Source organism: Cyanidioschyzon merolae, chromosome 18 (genome assembly GCF_000091205.1).
Source record: "Cyanidioschyzon merolae strain 10D DNA, chromosome 18, complete genome".
NCBI classification, from domain to species: domain Eukaryota; phylum Rhodophyta; class Bangiophyceae; order Cyanidiales; family Cyanidiaceae; genus Cyanidioschyzon; species Cyanidioschyzon merolae.
Window position 1 is genome coordinate 296,168 of NC_010144.1, and position 21,258 is coordinate 317,425.

Genomic DNA, 21,258 nt, shown 5'->3' on the forward strand with positions numbered 1-21,258 from the left:
GGTCGTTTGCGTATGCCTCGAGACGCGATGTGTGCCGCGGTCCGACGTGTACGCAGTGCGGCAAGTACCGCAGCAGCATGACGACCTTACCAATACCATGCAGGATATCGCGAGCGCCGGACGATCGATGCTTTTGTGGATTTCGCTCCAACACTGTGGACAGTGGGATTTGGTGCACACGACGTGGGCGTCCATCGCTGGGGTCGGCAAAGGTGCCGATCACGCGCTTCGCCTTGTGATTTCGATGTATTGGGAAATGCTCCAGGCACAATGCCCGAACGATCGAACGAATGCTATACAGCACCAAGCGCTGCAGGGACCCAGACCAGACCGCAATGACAGGCAGGGCTATTTGTGATGGGCGAAGCTCGTCGTGATGCTAGCGGGGCGATTCTGGGGTCATCCAGCATGATATAAAATCATTTCAAAGAGCGCAGGGAACTCGCTCGTTCCGTGGGAGTGCGCATCTGAGTAATCCCGGATGCTGATGAAGCGACTTGTTCTGCTCTCGTGCTCGAACAGAAAGGTTACCATTTCAGATACAGTGTGTAAACAACATCTCGAGCACCTGCGGTTACAAATGCGTTGTTTCGGACGCAGGTCTGCGTCGGTCTCGGAGGCATTCGTTTGGAGCTTGTGTCCGGGGCACGCGTTCCCGAAACGCTTTTGACACCGTCTGGCGCTGATCCGCTGTACCCTTTCTAGCATCGGATACGGATACAGTTGGCGATTTCACACGGGGAGCCGAATGTTGCACGGGCGTATCTCGAGGCCAGCAAGCATACTGCTATTACGCTTGCCCGTGTGGTGCGTCTGCGCGAATACCCTGGTGATGGACCCGACCGTCCAGGTCTGTTCATGGTCCGACCGAGGCGCTCGATGACACAGGCCTCTCGAGTGCATTCCTCGGAGCTGCAGATTCTAGACAAACTTGGGAGACGGTCCCGCTGAATTGTCTCGGGCCGAATCTGAACCCTCATTCGTACCGGACTTTGCCTCTAATAAAAGCTGCGTACAACGAAACAGCGCAATGGGATGGTGGACGACCCCACGGGTCTCGGGTGTCGCTCGTGTGCGCACCTCAGCGTCCCATACTTGGGTAGTACGGCCGGCGTGCCGCAGCCATGCCTCTACCTCCAAGTCACCGCTGAGGGCGGTACCAAGAAACTGGCTCGAGAGCTGCACGGTTGCAAAGTTAATACGGTTTGGCGGTAGGCTTATATAACAACCGTATCCACATGCAGTGTCAGCAAGCGTGACGATGCTGCCTGCGTGGAGGTATCCGTTCGCTGCTAGCAACGAAGGCTGAATCGGCAGTGACGCGACGACACGACCATACTCAACGTGGTCGATTCGGAAACCAACTAGCCGCGGTAGCCCCGTTACGCGCTCATTCAACAAGCCCACGAGTGACGCCCAGTCCTTTGGGGTACGCTCACGAGTCCGTTGATCGGCGTTCTGGTGCTCGCCTGCGCGGTGGCTCTTCCGGCCTGAACCACTGGATGCAACTCGGCTCCGTGGTTGGCTCCAGCGTGACGATCGGCCTCGAGGCCGTTGCAGTTGAGCCAGAAGCGGTAGTCTCCAGAGCGATTCACCTACAGGCCGAGAAAGCATGGACCCGTGACACCACACGCAGCGCTGCTGGAGCAGTACGCACCCTGTTTATCGCACACGATCGCTGCGTCTAACCAGACCCTGCCCGCTCCGATGGTTTTGTCGACAACCCGAGAACGAGACTAGCCCAGATACCCTACGATATTGAAACGGAAGCGTGTATATGTTTGTGTTTGCCGGTCAAGGGTAGCCAGGTTGCTAGCGATCAACGCGCTGCTCGAATGCTGATAATGAGCGCATCGTCAGCGATCCGCTGCTTCTTGCCGCAGGTGGTAAAGCGCACTTGCACAAGCACGAGCACTCGAATATTTCACCAACCATATGTACTCGTTTGACACAACGTTTACATAAATCATGAATTCCCGATTGCGTGATGCATCTTGGCATTCGAGTGAGCACTGATCATGCTTCACATCTACCTCCAGGTACCCGGATGGAAACTTGCTCTCGGATGCGCCAGCTGGTCGATGATTGTGCCTGCGCAGTCGCAGGGCCTGGGGCGAGGGCGTCTACCGGCGCCTCTGCAAGGCTGAGCTGGAGGTCCTCGCTCCGGGCACTAGACTTTGTTTCATGGAGGATCTCTGAATCTAGACAGGGATACCCGAGTCTGCCACTTTTTTATCTGTCTGTGTGGGAGCAATCAGCGATCCGTCGCCATTCGGTTGTGTTGCTCTTGTTTCAGCCCAGACTTGTGCTCCGGGATCATGGATATGGCGCACGCTTGTCGCGCAGCGGCCTGGAAGGACACTGAGCGCACGAAGCGCCCTCAAAAGGTTCTCCGCATCGAAACGAGTGGATATGCGGTTCGAGCGATGCTGCAAGCGGGTTGTACATTGAGACATCTCGCTTGAGGCATCTGGGCTGACGCTCCTGGCGTTCATCGCCCAAACGGGGGAAACCAAGCCTCCGAGCAGAGACACGTGCGTGCTGCGTATCGTTCACAAACCACGAATTGCACCGATCCGTCGCATTCTGGACGATAATGACGCCTCCAGTGGGCGCCTGCATACGGTTGCTGCGCGCTTTTCCAGGAGCCCGAGATACCTGCGAGGCGGAGGCGCTCGACAGAGCTACCCGATGTGCCGCAGCCTGGGGCGCGTTGGCGAGACCCGCGCTGCTGCTGCTGCTGCTGCTGCTGCTGCTGCTGCTGCTGCTGCTGCGTGATCTAGGGGATACGTCCCCGTCTATCGGCTCGAACAGGTCACTTGTCAAGCGTCGATATTTCCGTGGATGCACCAGTTGGCAGCGGCCGCGCAGATGCGCAAGATTCGATCCAGAGCGCATCCACGGGAATCGAAGCCTCAGCTGCATCCACCTCGCCGATGTGCACATGGAGTCTCATCGAAGGAAAAACATTTTTGTTGTTCATTCTGACTAGCACGAGACCATCCTATGATGCGTAGACTTTGGGCAATTTTATGCATTACAGCAATTGCACTGGTGAGCGTGAGGCCGGCACGAACGATGCCCGCGGATGTTCAGGTGCGCAGGGACGTGGATCTGTTCCACTCGTTTGGTCGATATCTGCGCGAGAAACTGGTGCACGGACGCGAGGTGGTGTTCGATCGACCACTTGTGCAGTTTTTTCAACGCGCGAGCACGCAAGGCGAGTGGTTCAAACACGTCCTGAAAGGCTTGGAGGGCTACTTTCCCTTTGATCCAAACCTGAGTGGTCAACTGAGCCTCTTCTTCAGCGCGCTTGTCGAGGGAACCTGGTTCGAGCCCCAAAACAACGGCACCTGTCAATGCTGCGACCCGTCGAACCCGTTGTATGCGTATCATGTGCATATCGGAATGACTGGCAACGCCGGCGAAGTGGTGATCTCGTACAATACCCAGGAGAAGCCACCGCAAAGCTGCCTCTACGTCGCCGAAGAGCACACGAGCAACCAGACCAAGTTCTGCACGGAGGATGTCCGGACGACGTCTCTGGGATCCGGCCTGAGCCCCTTCCTGTGTACCGGTTGGTCCGGCTATGCGAGTCATGTGAAAGTGAATGGTCTGCAACCGGGCAAACGCTACACCTACACGATTCCAGGTAGCCCCGGAAACGTGTCGTACACATTCATGGCGCCCTACGGGAACACCACAAAAACCACGAAACTGGCGTACTTTACGGATATCGGAACCAAAGGCGGCGAGCCGGTTATCAATACGCTGCTGTCGCGGCTCGATGATTTCGACTACATGATCATGCCTGGAGATCAGAGCTATTGCGACGGATATCACGGATGCTTCGATGCATACATGAAGTTGATACAACCTCTCGCAGCCCAGAAGCCGTATATGGTTGCAACCGGCAATCACGAGGGTCCCTGGAATTTCTCGTACGTGCGCACCAACTTTTACTTCCCGGTGAGTGAGAGCGGCGCGGCGCCTGATGCGCTCTGGTACTCGTTCGATGAAGGTCCAATCCATTTTGTTATGATGAATTACGAAAATTACTTCGATTATCCCGATGGAGAATGGTCCATGACCCAACCGGCACCGATTAGCACCTATCCGGGGCAGATCGAGTGGCTTCGTCGCGACCTGGAGGCCTTCGCCAAGCGCCGCGAACACGATCCCTCGCTCTGGCTGATCATGATGGCACATCGACCGCTCACCTGCAATGTCACCGACAAGAGCTGCAATCATTTTGGACCGATCCTCGAGCAGGATGTGTTTCCACTGATGTACGAGTACAAGGCGGACATGTATTGGTGCGGTCATGTGCACGCGTATGAGCGTGTCAGCCCCATCAACAATGTGACCCGCGAGCTATGCTCGGACTGCGTACGGGATAACGCGACGTTGTACTACAAGCCGCCGTATCCTGTGCAGATCATGAACGGCATCGCAGGGCGTGCAGTCGCCGACAATGATTATTTCACCCCTGGTGTGAGCTATCCACCGTTTGTGGCGCAGCATTATAGCTCGATCAATTACCCCTATGGTGGGTATGCGCTGGTAAGCGTGGACAACAACGTGCTCAATTTCACGCTCTACAACACCAGCGGTGCGGTACTTGACCATTTTCGTATTGAAAAGTGAGCATGGACAGGACTCTGCGAGGCGATAGCAGGGATGGAAAAGGAGACGCGGCTGGTACCATGGACGCGCGTGCTGCTAGCCCCGCAAGTGCATCGTTGGGGCACATACACACACCGTTCACGGCGGGTTCGCGAGCAGGCACACGGCCCAGTGTATACTCGGGTTCTGGTCCAAGACGAGGATGCACAAAGTCGTGGTATGCGCCGGGGTGACGTATTCGCTTCTACGAAAAAGCTTGCACTCTATGGTTTTTCGAGCAGATTGCCCCTGCGTTGGAACCAGTAGTCGACTGATGGCTCTGCCGCGACGCCCTTTTCGAGTCGCTGCGAAGCAGGCAACAAGTTGCATCACAGGGCGGTGCGCTTTACTGCTGGCCGGACAGATAGGTAGAGGGTGTTTGTTACGGACAGCTTCTCATTCATGGGTAAACAGAGTGACGTACGGTGGAAAAGCCGGCTCCGTAGACACAAAAGGAGAGACCTCCATCTTCCATTTTCTCGTTTCACAGCGTAGCACATGCGGTGAACAACCTCTGGCGGCGCTGGATGAGGCGAGCACTCTGAAAAGTGCACGCGCTGTGCACTGCCGGTAGCCTGAACGCCAAATGCCGACTCTACTGGCAGCCGCGAGCACCTCTGGTCTGGGCCTCGTCGATAGTGCAGGCGTGTCCAGAGTATACACACACACACACATACAGAGAGCGAGAGAGAACCACGCTAGGTGGCTATACTCGTGGTCGACGCGCTGGAACAGGCTGGGCGACGAAGCACGAACTGTCGCATGGATTTCGGTTCAAGACCTGCAGAGTCGACCGGACAAAAGCAACCCAGTAAACCTCATTCATTGCCTGTACCTCGGTATGCTTGTGGGCGTTTCGTTGGTGACTCGTGATCTTCCTGGACCTTCGACCCCGTTGTGTGGCGCTTAAGCTTGTTATCTGCCTCTGCGACCAGGCAGCGAGAAGCTTTTCGCGATGCTGGTAACATGTGACGTTGCTGCCGGCTTTGTTCGGCATGTTCAGTTGCACCTTGAACACTGCAAGCTTCAAGAGATGGCGGAAATGAAACCGTGCAACCTCCGGGACGTGATCACCCTATGGAATCCGCAGAGAAGTGGCCTGTTGTTGCAGCTTCTCGCGCAGACCAGAGGTCAGCATGCACTGGGCGCTTGTCTGCGCGCGTACATGCATCTGCACTGCTACCTCTACGCGAACGATAAGGACTGGTCCGGTTCTCGTAGGACGTAAAAAGTTTCTGTGGCGAGGCAGTGGTGGCCTCCTCCGTGGTCATCGGCAATGTCCGCGGATCTCCGAAAGTCCAGACAGAATCCGGGATCTTGCACCGTCATCAAACATCTGGACGCATTCATGAAAACTCTGGCAGAAACGGGGATCTTGCACCGTCATCAAACATCTGAACGTATTGATGAAAACTCTGGCAGAAACGGGGATCTTGCACCGTCATCAAACATCTGAACGCATTGATGAAAACTCTGGCAGAAACGGGGATCTTGCACCGTCATCAAACATCTGAACGCATTGATGAAAACTCTGGCAGAAACGGGGATCTTGCACCGTCATCATCACCACCATCATCACGTACCAGGCGGGGGTCTCGCGCTGCTTCGCTGCAGGCGAGCGGCTGACAGAGCGTCGAACGACAACTACGGGATGTACCGCACCCACCGGGGCGCTCGATTTAATGATCTCGTCCGTAGAGGAGCACTCGTCTGAGGATGACGGTACACGGCATTGCATGCCAAGGAGCTGGGATCTCTGTCGAGGTCCCGTCCCCGGGCAGCGTGGACAAATCCATGAATGCATACCTCATGAGACACATCAATCGCATTGTATCCGAGAGCGCAACACAGGGCACAGGGTCGTTCGCTCGTCAAATCTGAGCACCCGTGCGGAACTCGGGAGAGGCGTTGCAAGAACCCTGAAGCATGCAGCAAGAAACGAAGGTTTCTTCCCGAGTTATTAGCGGCAGCGGCGCATCTGACGGTGCCGAGTTCGGATCATCGTTCCTACGTACCATGCCTGTAACCAGAGAATCTTCAAGTAGAAAACACGGGCAAACGGGCCTCTCTCTGTCGCACGCTGGCATCCGCTGCTTTAGGTTGCCACCTATATTGCCGCTCGCAACGGGACGGCGTTGTCACCTGCCTAGCTCCGAGCGTGTGCGTTCCGCAAGCCTCTGTCACTGGGAGCGCCAGTACGATGCGTCATCGCTGCGTCACAAGGAAACCGCGCTTGGCGATTCTACGCTCCAACCAGATCATCGACAGCGGGTATCGAACTGCTGCCCAGACGTACGGGTAATCTCTTGGCGTGAGCACAGCCGCTTCCGCGGGTTATGCAGGAGCGGCGCCAAGCGGTACAGACCCGATGGGAAACGCTGCCCAGCAAGCACCCACGTCGTCTCGTTCGTCAACTGCGAAGACGCGTCCAGAGACTTCGAATTGGTAGCTTTCGAGCAAAAGCTCCGCAATCGGCACGCCTGGGCCGCTCCTCTGATAAGCGTCCGGCATCTGCACCAAAGAATATCGATCACATGTGTATAGATAGAGTATCCTCGCATGAAGCTTTCATTGCAGGTAGGACGTGTACGGTGACTCGTCGACGGCAGCAGGTACGCGCCCCAGAGAACGATGTTGCCTTGACCCGGGTCCCGGTTACGAAGCAGACGTGAAGGCAACACAGCTGCCTTGCCAGTTCAGGGCATGTGCCTGAGAACGCGTGCCAGAATATCCAGGAGTATATCCGCGTGATGCTTGTCGAAGATGAGTGCGGGGCGTAAGCGTACGGTTTTGTCCCCCGAGCTGCCTACAAGAACACCCTGATTTCGCATTTCGCCAAGCAAATGATCTCTTTGCGCTGGACTCGGTAAATCGAATGCAATGAATGTTCCCCGTCCACGAATGCGCTCCACAAGTGGGTGATTCAAGTCCGCAAGCGCATGTATGAGGTAGTCCCCGACACTGTGGACGCGCTCAACCAAGTGATCAGCGACAATGGTGTCAATGATGACGCTTGCCTGCAGCGCACGCAACGGGTCGCCACTCCAAGTTGAATAGATGCGAAACGCTTGCGGTGGCAGAAACTCTGGTTTGAAAAAGAAACCGCTCGCCTGCATCTTTTTCGCAAAGGTCACCATGTCTGGGGCGAGCTCCGCAGCGCCGGTGCCAACGCCTTGTCCCGTTTTCTCGAGTCCCTCGGACCAGTGTTCGTGCGCCCAAAAACGACCAGTAGCGCCGACGCCAGTTTGAACCTCGTCGCAAACCATCGCAACCTGATAGTGGCGGGTCAGTTCTCTGAGTCCGCGAAAGAACGCGGGCGATGCATGCAGGTCTCCGCCCTCGCTCAGGATTGGCTCCACGATAAGTGCCGCGACCCGCTGCTCCGAGAGTGTTTTGTCAACGAGATCGAGACACCGCGCCTCGTCTTGTTCGTCTTTCGGAAATGGGAGCACTGGCCAGTTGCCAAATGCGGGGATATCGACCTTATGAATCGACTTGGAGCGGGTCGTCGATAAGCTCCCGAATAGTCGGCCATGGAAAGCGTGTTCAAAAGAAACGACCGCCATGCTGTTCGGACTCCCCGGTTCACTGTTTCGCATACATGAATCGAGCTCAGCGGTCGTTGGGTTCACGTCACCTCGCTCAAGCGCTCGTTTTCGAATAAATGCGGCCTTTAGGGCATTCTCGACGGCAGACGCCCCACACCCGCAAGTCATCTGTACATTGGCGAGACCTTGGGGTGCAACGGAGAGAATCTTTGTGCGCAGCGTGTGAACCCACTCTGGTGGTGCTGAGTATCCCAACGCCGGCCGTTGTGCAAGGTGCGGCAGCCAAGCTGGCGACTGAGCAGCTTCAACGAGGTTCGGGTGATTGTACCCTAGGGGCAGCGAGGCTATGAAGCAGAACGCGTCTAAAAGCAGGTTACCATCTACATCTGCAACATAGTTCCCAAATGACTTGTGCGGATCATGGAAGAACTGCACGGTTCTACCCTCTGATACCTCCTGAAGCTCGCGAGCCAACTCGAGCGACCGCGGCCCCGGCACCAGTGTGTGCACCAGAGGTCGAGCCGGTTCCTCGCGCGCCAACGTGCTCAACAGACACCGACACCTGCGGTGTGATAACCCTATACAACGAAGAGAGAGCGTCCTAGGCATATAGATGCGTACGCAGTGCACGAGAGAGCGGCCTGGCTGTCCTAGCGTCTCCCCCGTTCGAATGAAACAAGCGGTGGTACCGTAGTCGCTCGAGAGATTCCGACGTAGCGCCATTGGGGATCGGAGGTGCGATTTCCACAGGCGGGATGCTGGTCGCCTCGGGAACGCCTCTGAGGAATACAACGTACACCCATGTGTGTGCATAAAATGGGATTGGAGCTATGAGCTGATTCGTTTCGCGTTTTGTAGGTTGCTCATGTTCGCCCTGTACTCAAGAGCAGTCTTTGCGGGATTTCTATGTGACTGCTTTCTTCAGCCACCTCGTATTCCTGGTGCTCCATACACCGGTTTCTATCGCGCCTGTAGCATCGCTGTCAGCAGTCGAAGAATATTGATGGCGGATTTCGGGTCCCTTTCGTTGTCGACGCATTGCACGCACTAGCAAAACTCGTTATCTGCGCTTCGCTTGCTTTTATCGTCTCAGGGTGTACAGCGTCGGTGCACGCTTCACAGCGATGACCCTGATGTGATCTGGAGTTCCCGCATGTCTAACACACCTTGCCATCCACTGAGGGCCGCGCTCTGTCGCATACGAGCTTACCTTATCGCTAGGTGGATGCCCTTGGCGAGAACAGGAGACTATGCACGACGCCCTCGTCTGCTTCCGCACCCGATGCTATCTACGAAGCCTGCGTGTTCCTTGGAAGCAATCACACCGACGACTAGGCTGTGCGTTGCACGCGCAACCGCAAGCTGTCCATCCCAATAAAGGCTTGCGGAACGCGATGTTGTTACCTGGAAACCAGTACGGGGAGGCAAATCGATGCTGGACAAGTCTTAGAGAAATTCTGACTTGTCTACGCTGCACGCGATGCGATCGCCACGATGAATCAAGTGCGATTGCGAGATCCTATTCGATGGGAACAGAAGAAATGGAAGCCTTTAGGAGCATGTTCCGTGAAATGTATCACGCTGCTGTGGAATATCGCCTTGTCGGTGGTTACAAAGAGACGCGGATTTCGCTTTCGGAAGGACTCGATGATCATTTGACGTGAGGACATCACTGAAGTCTCGGCATGAGCTTGTGAACAACAGTCCAAGAGACGACGTCGATAGTCTTCATCGGGACGAAAGCTCAAAAAAAACTCGAAGAGTGCGTGCATCAAGCATGCCACGTTCAACGACAGGAGAAGAGCGGAGGCCTGAACCTATAAACTCGATCATGGTATCGTTTATTTGAGGAGATTTTGGTCAGGAGCGCCGCGAATCATCTGGATTCCCGTAAAGTAACCCCATGTCACCGGCAACGATGCGACGGATCCACCCAGCAAGCACGACCGATAACCCCAAACCTACGTCTGAATCCGTACCCACATATTGACGAACATCAATTGTCGACTTTGTGCACCCAAAATCGTTCGGAATTTTGGAATGAAGGAGCAGAATGATCCATTCAACGCTCCCCTTTTATCCGAAACCCGACACAGATACAGATGCAGGCTTCGATCCACGAGGATGTTGCAACCTATGCCGCACCTGAGCGCGCCTAGAGAAGCAGCAGCGCGCTGCTGCTGCGGCCATCAGGCGCTGCGATAGAGGCACGACTGGCGACGCGCGCATCCGTACAGCCGCCACGCACGTTTTGTATCATTTTATGCTTCTTTGTACAGCATTTGGTGAGCAGGAGGCGCATGCATCACCTGCGCCGTCGCCGACGGCCTGCGACGTTCAGGCCCCCACTCGTGCGCGGAGCTGGCAACGCGTGCTTCCTCCAGCTCCATTACGAACGCTTGCGGGACAAGCGCCACGCACTTGTCGCCCAGTTGCGTCTAGCAGTGGTGCAAAAAGCACGAGTGTCGAGACCGAGTCGGAACATTAACTTAGCGGTTCAAATATGTTTGCTTTTCTGGTCTCGAACGCCGGAGTCTTGCGTGTAGGGGCAGCTCGTCCGAACGGTGCGCTCTGCCGTCAGCAACTGCGGTGGCGCAGCGCGGGCTTGCAGGCGCCGCGCCGCACACGAGCAGGCCTGCTTCTGGCCATGTCAAACTCAGCAGAGGGCTCTGAGGCTGCTGATGCGGCGGCGGCGGCGGCGGCTTCGCACACTCCAGCACAGAGCGCTGAACAGGCGACCGTTGAGTCACCGGCTGCAGCAGTCGCGCCCAGCGAGCCGCACGAGTCCGCGCCAAGTGTCCGTGAAAGCGCAAGGGCTGAATTATCCTCTGAACAGTCCGCGGAGACTGAACGAGAACAAGATACCGAAGCGCAAGCGGGCACGGCTGGCCAGGAAAAGGGTAAGGTGAGTGCTCCCCGGCGGTGACACTAACCGACGGCGCGGTCCGCGGGGTGCTCGGCCTGGTCGTCGTAACCAACGTTTGCCCAGGTTACCGCTGAGTGAAGTCCAGGTCGGTTCGCTGGTCAAAGGAAAAGTGCGCTCAATCGTCCCATATGGTGCCTTTGTCGACATTGGCACCGTCACAGATGGTCTTCTCCATGTGTCGCAGATGTCGCTGGAATACGTTCGTGATATCGAATCAATCATGAAGGTGGGGGATGAAATTAATGTGCGCGTCATCAGTGTCGATTTAGAGAAGAAAGAATTTTCGTTGACGCTTTTGCCGGAGGGTGTGGATCAGGAGCGAAAGGAAATGGTCATGGCCGCACGGGAGCGACGTCGGGCGGCGGCCTACGACGAGAACCCAGCACAAAGTGCGCCGGTTGCACGACGCAACGAGTCGCGGCGACAGCAAATGTTGAAAGAAGCGGTCTCGCTTCTGTCGGATGACGGCGCAAAGGCAAACGCTGCAGCGCCGAGCACTGAAGCCGCCAATGCTGCCACTGCCACGAGCACCGATGCTGATGCTGATGCTGAGGCTGCAAAGGAGGCTCCAGTTCCCGGCGCGAAGCGTGATGCTGCTCAAAAACGGGGTGCAATGCGCCAGTGGTTCGAGAGCACCCCCGCCGCAAAGGATCAGAAGCTCTTTATCCCAGGAAAAGTGGTAAGCATCGAGGAGTACGGCGCGTTCGTAGCGATCGGTGCCCCGACAGACGGCCTCGTCCACATCAGCGAGATCTCCAAAGACCACGTATCCAAAGTCGAAGACCAGCTGAAAATTGGCGATGAGGTGCAAGTACGCGTCATTGGTGTTGACCAGCGACGTGGTCGAATCTCGCTCAGCATGAAACCCTATGAGGAGCGCCAGCCGAAAGCTTCAAGCGCCGCGGAAAAACGAGCATCTGCACAACCAGAATTTAAGACAACGATGGAGCTGGCCTTTGAAAAAGTGCGTGATCAGCTCGTAGCAGCAGGCTTAATGAAGTAAGTAAAAGATCTTGCGTTTTGCATTCACGGATAGTTCGGAGCGTTCCTCGGGTATTGCGTTGCTCGTGCTTACATTCGCACTGGATTCGGCAGCGTGATCGGTATTGCCGATCATTGGTGCGGCTCCTTGGGTCCCGGAGGGGAGTTTCCCGGTGCACGTGTACCTTCCAAGACGCAACAGAGCGTGGTTCGTTCGTTTGCGGAGCGCTAGCGACCCGAAAGCGACTCGCCTGGCAGTATGCGTCCGTCAACGAATCCGGGTATGCGGACTCGCCTTCCAGCATACATCCATGGATGAAACTCGGCGCGCAGACTCGCCTTGCGGTATATACCCAGGGACAAAACTGAGCGTGGGAGTCGTCATTGGCGCTTACTTTCGTTGCTGCTGTGCTCGGGCCGTGCTTCTTGCGCCTCGCAGTGTGCAGCGGGCGGCGTTCTCGAGTCCTTGATTCGCGGCCGTGTTCTGACAACGAGAGCTGCTCGAGAGCCAAGTCCTGGGCGCTGGTTCGCCCACATGCCTGTCGACCGTCAGCGTCGTACCACATCGATGCATTTGCGCTTATGCCAGGATATTGCGCGTCGATTTGGCGACCTATTCCCGTCCCGATCGCTTTCGCGTGAGCAGCAGGGCTAGCGAGGCGCGCCCGTGTTTACCCTTGCGTCCCTGCGGGCGCACTGGCGAGATCCGAGCTGTTTTGGCGCATGGTGAGTTCGACAGCTTTCGGCAGAAAGCGTCCGCCGATGCGGGGTCTTTGTTTCGCGACGGCCCGCCTGCGGTCGGGATGACGCTCGCGTTCGCGACGAAACGCCTCGATCTGTAGCCGTCGCTTCTGGCGCCAGCGTAGAATACGCAATGCCCTCTGGTCGCGACCCAGCGAGACTGATTTCTCATCTAACTTGTTGGAATTGGTGAAGCGTTCGCCTCCCAGCGATAGCTCCGGTGAGAGGCTCATGCTCGAGATATCTGAATGGAAGTCGCGCGCTGTGTCCTCTGCTATACGTGTGCAATGTGTCGAGCACGACGAGGCCGACAGCGAGGCGCCAGATCCAACCGCTTTCGCATGCAACGTAGCGTGCGTTCTCGAGCCTCGCTCTTGCAGTATTCGCCCCGCTGCCCTATCTGGATGCTCTACTGGTTGTGACTGGCAACTGAGAGGCACCGCCCAAGACGGGAACGAGGCAGCCGATTCGAAGGTACCGTTCCCGAGCACGACGCCAGTGCCTCCGTTCGCACCACGCAATACAGTCCCAGTGGAGGGAACCGGCGGAACCCAATACACCGGTGTCCCGGGCATTAGGCAAAGGTCAGGAGCTGCTACTTGCAGTGTTCCAGCAAAGCTCGTATCTGCCGCTGCAGGTACCCACGCGAAGGATTGAAGAGCGTGTGGGAGGGCGTCTACAGCAACCGGAACCAAGAGCGTAGCGCTGTGACCCGGTGGCGGTGTTGGTGGCGGCGGTAAGCTGCAACTCGCCCCCGGCATTGAGCCGTTCAAGTAAAAAGGAGCCATTTGTGGTGGCGTATGCCCCAAAGCCAGCCCCGGTAGTTGTGGACACCCGAACCCCCAGTTGAAGGCAGCCTCTGGCCTAGGACGCCGCTGCCCGACACCGTTCACGCCAACCTGTTGGGTTGTGTTTCCAAGACTATGATTCATGACCGTTTATATTGCCTGGGGAATAGCACCCACAACCAGTCCAAACCGGTTTGACAATGCACATCGACGTTGTGACACGTGCTGTAGTGTTGGCGATCGTGGTGGCGTGTGCCCTGCGTCCAAGATCGCCACCGCATCGCGTGTCGAGCCTGTAGCGTGCCACGTGTCCCATAGAGGGAAAAACGATGCTGTGGAGGCCCTCGGTGCCACGACGCTGCGCGCTAGGGACAATACTGTACATGTCGTTGATCGTCTCCCATACCAATTGTGTTCCACAGCCCGGTGCGTGTCCTGAAATGCTTTTTTAGCAGATCATAGCAGATGCGATCGAGTTGGGTTCATTTGAAGAAATAGAAAATCTAAGGCAAAGTTGTGGAGATAAGCGCAGGGGATCTCGAAGAGCCGATGTCGCCGAGTGCAGGAAAAAGCCGAAAGGAATACCTTCTCGTCGGCCATCGATCGGAGATAAACAAGCGACGGCGACGAGGAAGAAGATGAGAGGGGAGGAGATCGTCGAGAAAAGGTATTTACTCGACGTCATGATGACGAGATTATAGCATTATAGAGGGCATGAGTTTTAGGCATCCTTGCAGCGGCGCGTTCAGCCCGCGTCAATACGCGCATAGAGTTCGTGAACCGATACTTCAACGCCGCTGCAGATATCAGACGATTTGCGGTGCTGGAGGCCAGTCCCTGGTAGCTCACGTGATCCAACATTGTGGGGCAGCGTCCCAGACTCGAAATGTGCCCAGATAAACTGAAACTGATGGAAGGCGGCCGGTCGAAAAAGGCTGGGAGGCGTCTTCAAGTCGCCGTATATGCATACCCCCCGTGGTCGTGGGGCATTACGTTCTTCACTGAACACAGATCGGAGCGCGCAGATCGTCTAGTCTGCTGTAGAGAAGAGAGGCATGCGAGCCGTTCTCGGTGTTCAAGCATTAACGAGTCGCTCGTACGCATGGACACGACAACGAGACGTCGAGCACGAGGCAGTGCATAGCCATATGCGTCACTTTCGCACGCGCGTGCACGTAGGACACGTTGTTGCCGCGCAGAGGACAGCGAGGTATCTAGTCTGAGCCAGTGGATAATCCAATGGGCCGTTTTCGCATTTTTATGCACGACGGGATGCTGTCTATTAAAACGGACTGGCGCGGGTACGCGGACGCAGCCGGTCGTGAGAGCGGAGTCCACAGCTTCCCTCTAGGGTATTTGTGGAAACGACCGTCTCCCGCACAGACTTATGGTCTAGAATGGAGCATTCGGCTGGGGAAATCTCTGATTCCCTCGCAGGCGTGGAACGGGCACTGGACACAAGGCCGCGATGGTCGCGCGCTCGAAGGCCGGAGGGTTTCACGATACCCTGACGTGATCCAGCCCGAAGTTTCGGAACACTGCCAACTGAGGAGCGTGCACACACAGGGTGCTCCTTGACTTGCGGTACTGGGGCGGCAAGACGGCAACGATTCGGATTACATGGAAAACGGGTTCGGGCGAGGCGCTTCGGCCTATCATGATGTTTGTGCTGTCGTCGTTGTGCATGGCAACGAAGTGCGGGCCCGTCGGACGGTAGAACCACCGCTCTCCAAAGCGACAAACCTCACCACCATGAAAACCCGCGTACGGTGGCTTTTCTGCATCACCAGTACTGATTCGAGGGAGCGCCTCCCTGAGGCTTCGGTGTCCCGGGCGCGATTCACTTTGCCTGCGCGGTATTCCGGGCCCAGCGCTCGCATCATTCATTGATTAGGGTTTTCTGGCAACTTGCTTGTTGCTTGCATGAGCGGTGCGCGCTCTGGGTATGAATTCCGGCATCAAGCCAGGGTCGACTTGCGTATACGGTGCGCCAGCTGCTCCGATCAAACATGCAATGCAGCGGAATGTTCGGTTGACGTCGCGCAGCGCTTACAACCATCGGACAAGCATGACGTTGATGCTTCCGGCACTAAGTCAGAAAGAGCCGTCTCCTGCATTCCAGTATGAAGAAGGCGACAGGGACAACAAAGACACCAGTTTACGGTTCTGGTGAACAAGTTTTCGAACCGATGCCCCAGTGGCATGAGAAGACCGTTCGGTCTCTGTGCTGCACACGCTCTGGTGCTACAGGAGCTATTGCAGACGCTCAAGGCAGGCTTTGTGTGATGTAGAGCGTACGAATGACCAATAACTTCAAGGGAGAGTACGAAAAGGATATGGTGGAACTCGGATCTAGAGCTTGGAATAATGGACGCTCTCTCGGAGGCCGATCTGCTTCTAAGACTAGGTTATCTCTAGTCTCTGCAAACGTTCTGTCCATGAGGAGAGCAATAGCGCAAACGATACTGCTTTCGTGCGTTTGACTTTTTCAGTAGCAGTACCAGTAGCAGTAGCACCAGTAGCAGTAGCACCAGCACCAGTAGCTCCCATAGAACATTCGCCTCTAGCAGTAACACCAGCACCGGTAGCTCCCATAGAACATTCGCCTCTAGCAGTAGCACCAGCACCAGTAGCTCCCACAGAACATACGCCTCTAGCAGTAGCACCAGCACCAGAAGCTCCGATAGAACATTCGCCTCTAGCAGTAACACCAGCACCGGTAGCTCCCATAGAACATTCGCCTCTAGCAGTCGGAGCAGCACCAGTAGCTCCCATAGAACATTCGCCTCTAGTAGTCGGAGCAGCACCGGCGGCGGCGGCGGCGGCGACGGCACGAGATCCGTCCATCGAGAAGCAACGCGTCCGCTGCGGCTACCGGCGGCATTTCGTGTAGCGACCCGAGGTCTACTGGATATAACGTCGAGTACACGTGCTTCGAGCTCGTTGCGTTCTTCACTGAAGAGGAACGAAAGCTTGGATACAACAACAGATCTGATGCTCGCGTTTTTGCTGACTGGTTCATGTTCAACGGTACCGCGAAGCTCGTTTGTGGCCTGTTCGCGAAGAGGTCCCAGGCGAGCGCCTGTGACGGCAGTGCGTGCTGAGCCTCGCCCTGCTCGTCTGCAGCGCGTGCAAGCGGTGGCCGCCCCGCCTGCTCAGCACGAAAGTGAGCTAGCACTCGATTTTCACACCAAATGTTTTAAAAAGGAGTCCATCCATCTCGCCGGGAGGACAGAGTACATCGTTCGTGGAGGGCGCGACGTTTTTCGTGCGCTCCCGGCGGCGTTCGCGGGCGTTCGCACCGTCGGCGTTGTTGGCTGGGGCTCGCAGGGGCCCGCCCAAGCGCAAAACTTGCGTGACTCGTTCGCTGACGCGGGTGTTGACGCGAAAGTTGTTGTTGGTTTGCGGAAAGGTTCTCGCTCTATGGAGGCAGCGCGGGCAGCTGGCTTTACCGAGGCAGATGGCACCCTCCGCGAGCAAAACGAAGTTATTCGCGAAGCAGACCTGCTGTTACTCCTCATCAGCGACGCAGCCATGGCCGAGTCTTTCGAAGAAATCCAAGCTGCAATGAAGCCGGGTGCAACCCTAGGTCTGTCGCATGGTTTCCTGTTGGGCCACTTGGATTCCATTGGAGCCAAGTTTCGGCCCGATATCTCGGTGATTTTGGTGGCACCCAAGGGTATGGGCCCGTCTGTACGACGCCTCTACGTCCAGGGTAAGGAGAAGAATGGTGCAGGCATCAATTGCTCGTTTGCAGTCCATCAGGACGTCGATGGGCGAGCAACCGATCTCGCCATCGGTTGGGCTGTTGCCATTGGTGCCCCGTTCGCGTTTCAGACCACGCTGCGCAATGAGTACCGTTCCGATATTTTCGGAGAGCGAGGCATTCTACTCGGTGCTGTTCACGGTATCGTCGAGTCGCTATTTCGCCGCTACCGTGATCAGGGCGTCTCCGACGAGCAAGCGTTCATTCGTGCCTGTGAAAGTATCACGGGACCGATTTCCCAGAAGATCAGCAAAAGGGGTATTCTGGCTGTATACGAGGATCTCAACGAGGAAGATCGCCGAATTTTTGCCGATGCATACGCTGCTTCATATATGCCCGCCTTCGATATTCTGCTCGAATGTTACGAGGACGTGGAGAGCGGCAACGAGATCAAATCCGTGATCCAGGCGGTGCGTCGGCACACGCGTATCCCCATGGGCAAAATCGATACGACGCACATGTGGGATGTCGGAAAGCGTGTTCGAGCGAAGCGAGGCAGCATCCCAATCGATGCGTTTACGGCTGGTGTTTACATCGCCACCATGATGGCGCAGATAGACGTCCTCTTGGAGAAAGGTCACGTCCTGAGCGAAATCATCAACGAGTCTGTGATCGAGAGCGTGGATTCCTTGAATCCGTACATGCACGCCCGCGGTGTCTCTTACATGGTGGACAATTGTAGTACAACGGCGCGTCTGGGTGCTCGAAAATGGGCCCCGCGCTTTGACTACATCCTCATGCAGCAGAGCTACGTGAAAATTGATGGAAAGGAGGGAGGTTTGACCGCTGCGGATCGAGCGCATTTCGACACGTTTCTGAAGCACCCCATTCACGGCGCCATTGTCGAGTGTGCGAAACTGCGGCCGAGCGTCGATATCTCCTTGACCGGATCGGGAAGCGCGGATGCTGCACGTGCTGGGATGTTCGAATAGGATGCGTAAGGATAAAAGGTCATGAATTTTCGTTTGGATGTTCCGCAGAGAGACCGGCGTGATCGCGACAACATTCCAGTGCATGACGCATTCGGCAGTGTCTGGTCACTCGCTATAATGGTGATGGTGCTGCCGCTGCTACGCCCACGCATCGACCACGGGAGCGCTTCGTAATCGAGCCTGGGCGTTTGTGTGTTTGAGTGTGCGGTGCGTAGCGTATCGTGGCGTCTATCGGTTGCTGTCGACCAGCTCAGAGCACATGGCATGGTGATCTCACAGCAAGTGACACCGGGGCGCGTCTGCGTTGTCGCTGAGAAGCTGGGATCTGTTGGCATATGCAATTCACGAGATGGGGTACGTCGAGGGCATGTCAACTGTCGGAAAGAATCGGCGCTCAGTTTATACTCCAAATGTCGAGATGCAAAGTGAACTGCGCAGAAAGGAACTCGGTATATCCGGCGGTTCCCCGCAATCATGCTCTCATGCGCAATACTTAGAAGCTTAAGCGTTAGTCCCCGAGTTGGAGAGAAAGTGCAGCGGAGACGCGTGCAAATTCACCGCATGCGACACGCACGTTTCGCTCTTGCTCGAGCTCCCGGGCGCTTACCGAAGAGAACCTGAGTGCTCACCAAGAGGCCTCGAGATGAACAAGTAGAGCTTGAAGCCAAAGAGCTTTCTTTCGGTCGTGTTAGGCATTCGACGGATACCGCACGTCCTGCAAGCATTCGTCCCGCTCCAATATACACTCGATGTACGCTGCGAAACCCCCGGAGTACTCGAACCCAACCACCTATGCATAGCCGCATGACACGAGAATCTCTTTCAAATCCGCAGGTAATTTGGCTTCCGCGCGTGCCTTAGCCTCTTCTAAGAGTTTATTCTCCTGTTTGCGTCGCTCGTACCGTTCCTGTGCCAACTTTTTGCGCTTTTCTTCGAGCTTGTCTACGATTGCTGCACGCTTCCAACCTACTTCAGCACTCAGGCGTCCAAGTCGGGTCCACTTGCGATCTGGTCGGAGTCGCAGTATCCTCAGGGCACACGGCACGACGCGGCGCTTTGCCTTATCATATGGCGGTGGGATGCCGTCGAAGGTCTCGAGGCGCGCAAGCGCCTGTGCCCCGCGGGCCGTCTTATGCGGCAGCATGCCTCGTACTGTTCGCCAAAATATTTTTGATGGCGCGCGATAATGCCAAGGACCGCATCGCGTCGGGTTCGACGCGTGACGCTTCTGGAGGAACAAGAGGTACTTGTTCTTGTTCCGGATGAAAAGGCCGGAGATCACAAGCTCCTCACACCGAACCACTATGATCCGTTGTCCGTTTAAGAGCTCTTTCGCTACGACAGCCGCCAGCCGACCAAGTAAGTGGCCGCGTCCGTCAATGACAATGGGGCCCTCAAACATCGACGTGCGCTTTGTCCCGCAAGACTCGGAACCCAGTGTTGAAGCGGAATTCTCGAACGCAGAGCTGCTGCGGATCGTCCGTCGGACGTGTTGACGCCGCGTCGCGTCACGTGACGTGGCGCCGCTCCGATGCGCATACGTTATTTACAATAAAGTACAAGTTTTAACCTAGCGTGCTGGGAGCGGTACAGGGACTCTCGATTTCTGGAAATTTATGGACATTGGCGTGGGCCTTCTCATCGGCGGCGTGCGGCTGGACGCCGCTAGGGCGCATCGCACGACATTGATGTCCGTATAGAATGGAGCTGGTCCACGTCATGATCTCGGGCGAACACGCAAAAATTTGGTTTTCTACTGTTGGCATGAACACGGGCCCTTGCGGGCTTTCTCTGGGACTGCTCCCTTTTTGCCATTCTAGGCTCCTGCTTAACATGCATCGGTATCTCCTGTGCCTCCAGCTCCGTTGTCCGTAGTCGAAGCACGTGGATGGCAGCGTTAAACTCGCGACTAAAGAGCGAAGGGCTGCTGCTCGCGCATACGCGATTATCACATAGAAAGTTGTTATGATCTAGGCGTCGCTTGCCATTTTCATCTTTTTTGTTTGGAGCCTAGATTCGCGCTCCGGAGCGTGAACATTTGATTTGCTCGGGTGTGCCACATATGTCCACCAATGCCCCGCATCCTCCTCCGAGACCCATACTGTGGCGCGTGAAGGCTTGTTTCGTCGCTCAATACATGCCGTTGATGAGCACAGTGGGCTAGCATCGATACTCTCATCTGTTTTCACTCCAACCGCCGAACCTGACGAAGGGGGTTTTGTTCAGAGCGCCCTCAGTGCATACTATGTGGGGTGCTCATGCAAGCGAACGCTGTTCCATTGGATACAAGCTTTCCTGAACGCGAAGCCTTCCATGATGAAACATTTACTTGAAGGAAAGCGCAAGCAGGCGAAGAGATGAAGAAACTTCCATCCGTCTACGCTCCGTTCATGCAAAGCGATGACCTGCTCTCCACTGGAAGCGATCGCCCCAGCGATGAAATATCGTGTGCAAGCCCGTTTCTTGACTAGCACAAGAGACGCCAGCCAATTAGATGTTCTCTTATGAACGGTTTTGCGCTGCTTCGGAATGCCGTTTGTCGATGGTCGTGAATTTAGAAGTAATTGTGTTTCGAGTGGGCTCCATTATTTTATGTGGAAGGTTCATCGAGTTTTCGGAATGAGTTTGTGAACAAGTCGCCATTTTGAGGACGTCGAGTGCCTTTCACTGTCAATCCAGAGGCCCGAATGGCTGTACCCACGAGTTACCTTGAAACAGAAAACTCGAAAAATTGAACATTGCATGTTTTCAGCAGTCTACAAGTGCGCAAAAGAGAAGCGCTGATGTTTCTACACATGCATTGGATGATGATATCGGATCGAATGCGAACCCCTATTCGAGGACTTGGAGAATTTTCTTTATGAAAGTGACGTAACGAATTCCAGATGAAAGAATCGCGGAAGCAGCTCCG

At 55.9% G+C, this 21,258-nt stretch overlaps 7 protein-coding genes and 1 non-coding gene across 8 annotated transcripts, besides 2 other annotated features; 3 read left to right on the top strand and 5 right to left on the bottom strand.

The window, feature by feature from the left end:
* Positions 1-921: 921 nt before the first annotated feature.
* CYME_CMR113C (hypothetical protein, conserved) lies at positions 922-1,614 on the bottom strand (the record flags this gene model as incomplete). The annotated part of the gene is made up of 1 exon (XM_005538355.1): positions 922-1,614. The coding sequence occupies one exon, from the start codon at positions 1,612-1,614 to the stop codon at positions 922-924; it is 693 nt and encodes a 230-aa protein (XP_005538412.1).
* Positions 1,615-3,006: 1,392 nt separating this feature from the next.
* CYME_CMR114C (hypothetical protein, conserved) lies at positions 3,007-4,647 on the top strand (the record flags this gene model as incomplete). The annotated part of the gene is made up of 1 exon (XM_005538356.1): positions 3,007-4,647. The coding sequence occupies one exon, from the start codon at positions 3,007-3,009 to the stop codon at positions 4,645-4,647; it is 1,641 nt and encodes a 546-aa protein (XP_005538413.1).
* Positions 3,957-5,586: a sequence feature (possible transcribed region).
* Positions 5,250-7,509: a sequence feature (possible transcribed region).
* CYME_CMR117C (4-aminobutyrate aminotransferase) lies at positions 7,362-8,822 on the bottom strand (the record flags this gene model as incomplete). The annotated part of the gene is made up of 1 exon (XM_005538357.1): positions 7,362-8,822. One exon carries the CDS (start codon positions 8,820-8,822, stop codon positions 7,362-7,364), a length of 1,461 nt encoding a protein of 486 aa, XP_005538414.1.
* A 2,501-nt stretch (positions 8,823-11,323) lies between these two features.
* Positions 11,324-12,142, top strand: CYME_CMR118C (similar to polynucleotide phosphorylase; the record flags this gene model as incomplete). The annotated part of the gene is made up of 1 exon (XM_005538358.1): positions 11,324-12,142. One exon carries the CDS (start codon positions 11,324-11,326, stop codon positions 12,140-12,142), a length of 819 nt encoding a protein of 272 aa, XP_005538415.1.
* Positions 12,143-12,791: 649 nt separating this feature from the next.
* On the bottom strand, positions 12,792-13,793 carry CYME_CMR119C (hypothetical protein; the record flags this gene model as incomplete). The annotated part of the gene is made up of 1 exon (XM_005538359.1): positions 12,792-13,793. The coding sequence occupies one exon, from the start codon at positions 13,791-13,793 to the stop codon at positions 12,792-12,794; it is 1,002 nt and encodes a 333-aa protein (XP_005538416.1).
* Positions 13,794-14,366: 573 nt separating this feature from the next.
* On the bottom strand, positions 14,367-16,424 carry CYME_CMR120T. The gene has a single exon (XR_002461604.1). It is a non-coding gene; the product is annotated as a hypothetical transcript (transcript).
* A 219-nt stretch (positions 16,425-16,643) lies between these two features.
* CYME_CMR121C (ketol-acid reductoisomerase) lies at positions 16,644-18,347 on the top strand (the record flags this gene model as incomplete). Its single annotated transcript, XM_005538360.1, has 1 exon — positions 16,644-18,347. The coding sequence occupies one exon, from the start codon at positions 16,644-16,646 to the stop codon at positions 18,345-18,347; it is 1,704 nt and encodes a 567-aa protein (XP_005538417.1).
* A 790-nt stretch (positions 18,348-19,137) lies between these two features.
* CYME_CMR122C (60S ribosomal protein L13A) lies at positions 19,138-19,749 on the bottom strand (the record flags this gene model as incomplete). The annotated part of the gene is made up of 1 exon (XM_005538361.1): positions 19,138-19,749. One exon carries the CDS (start codon positions 19,747-19,749, stop codon positions 19,138-19,140), a length of 612 nt encoding a protein of 203 aa, XP_005538418.1.
* Positions 19,750-21,258: the final 1,509 nt, after the last annotated feature.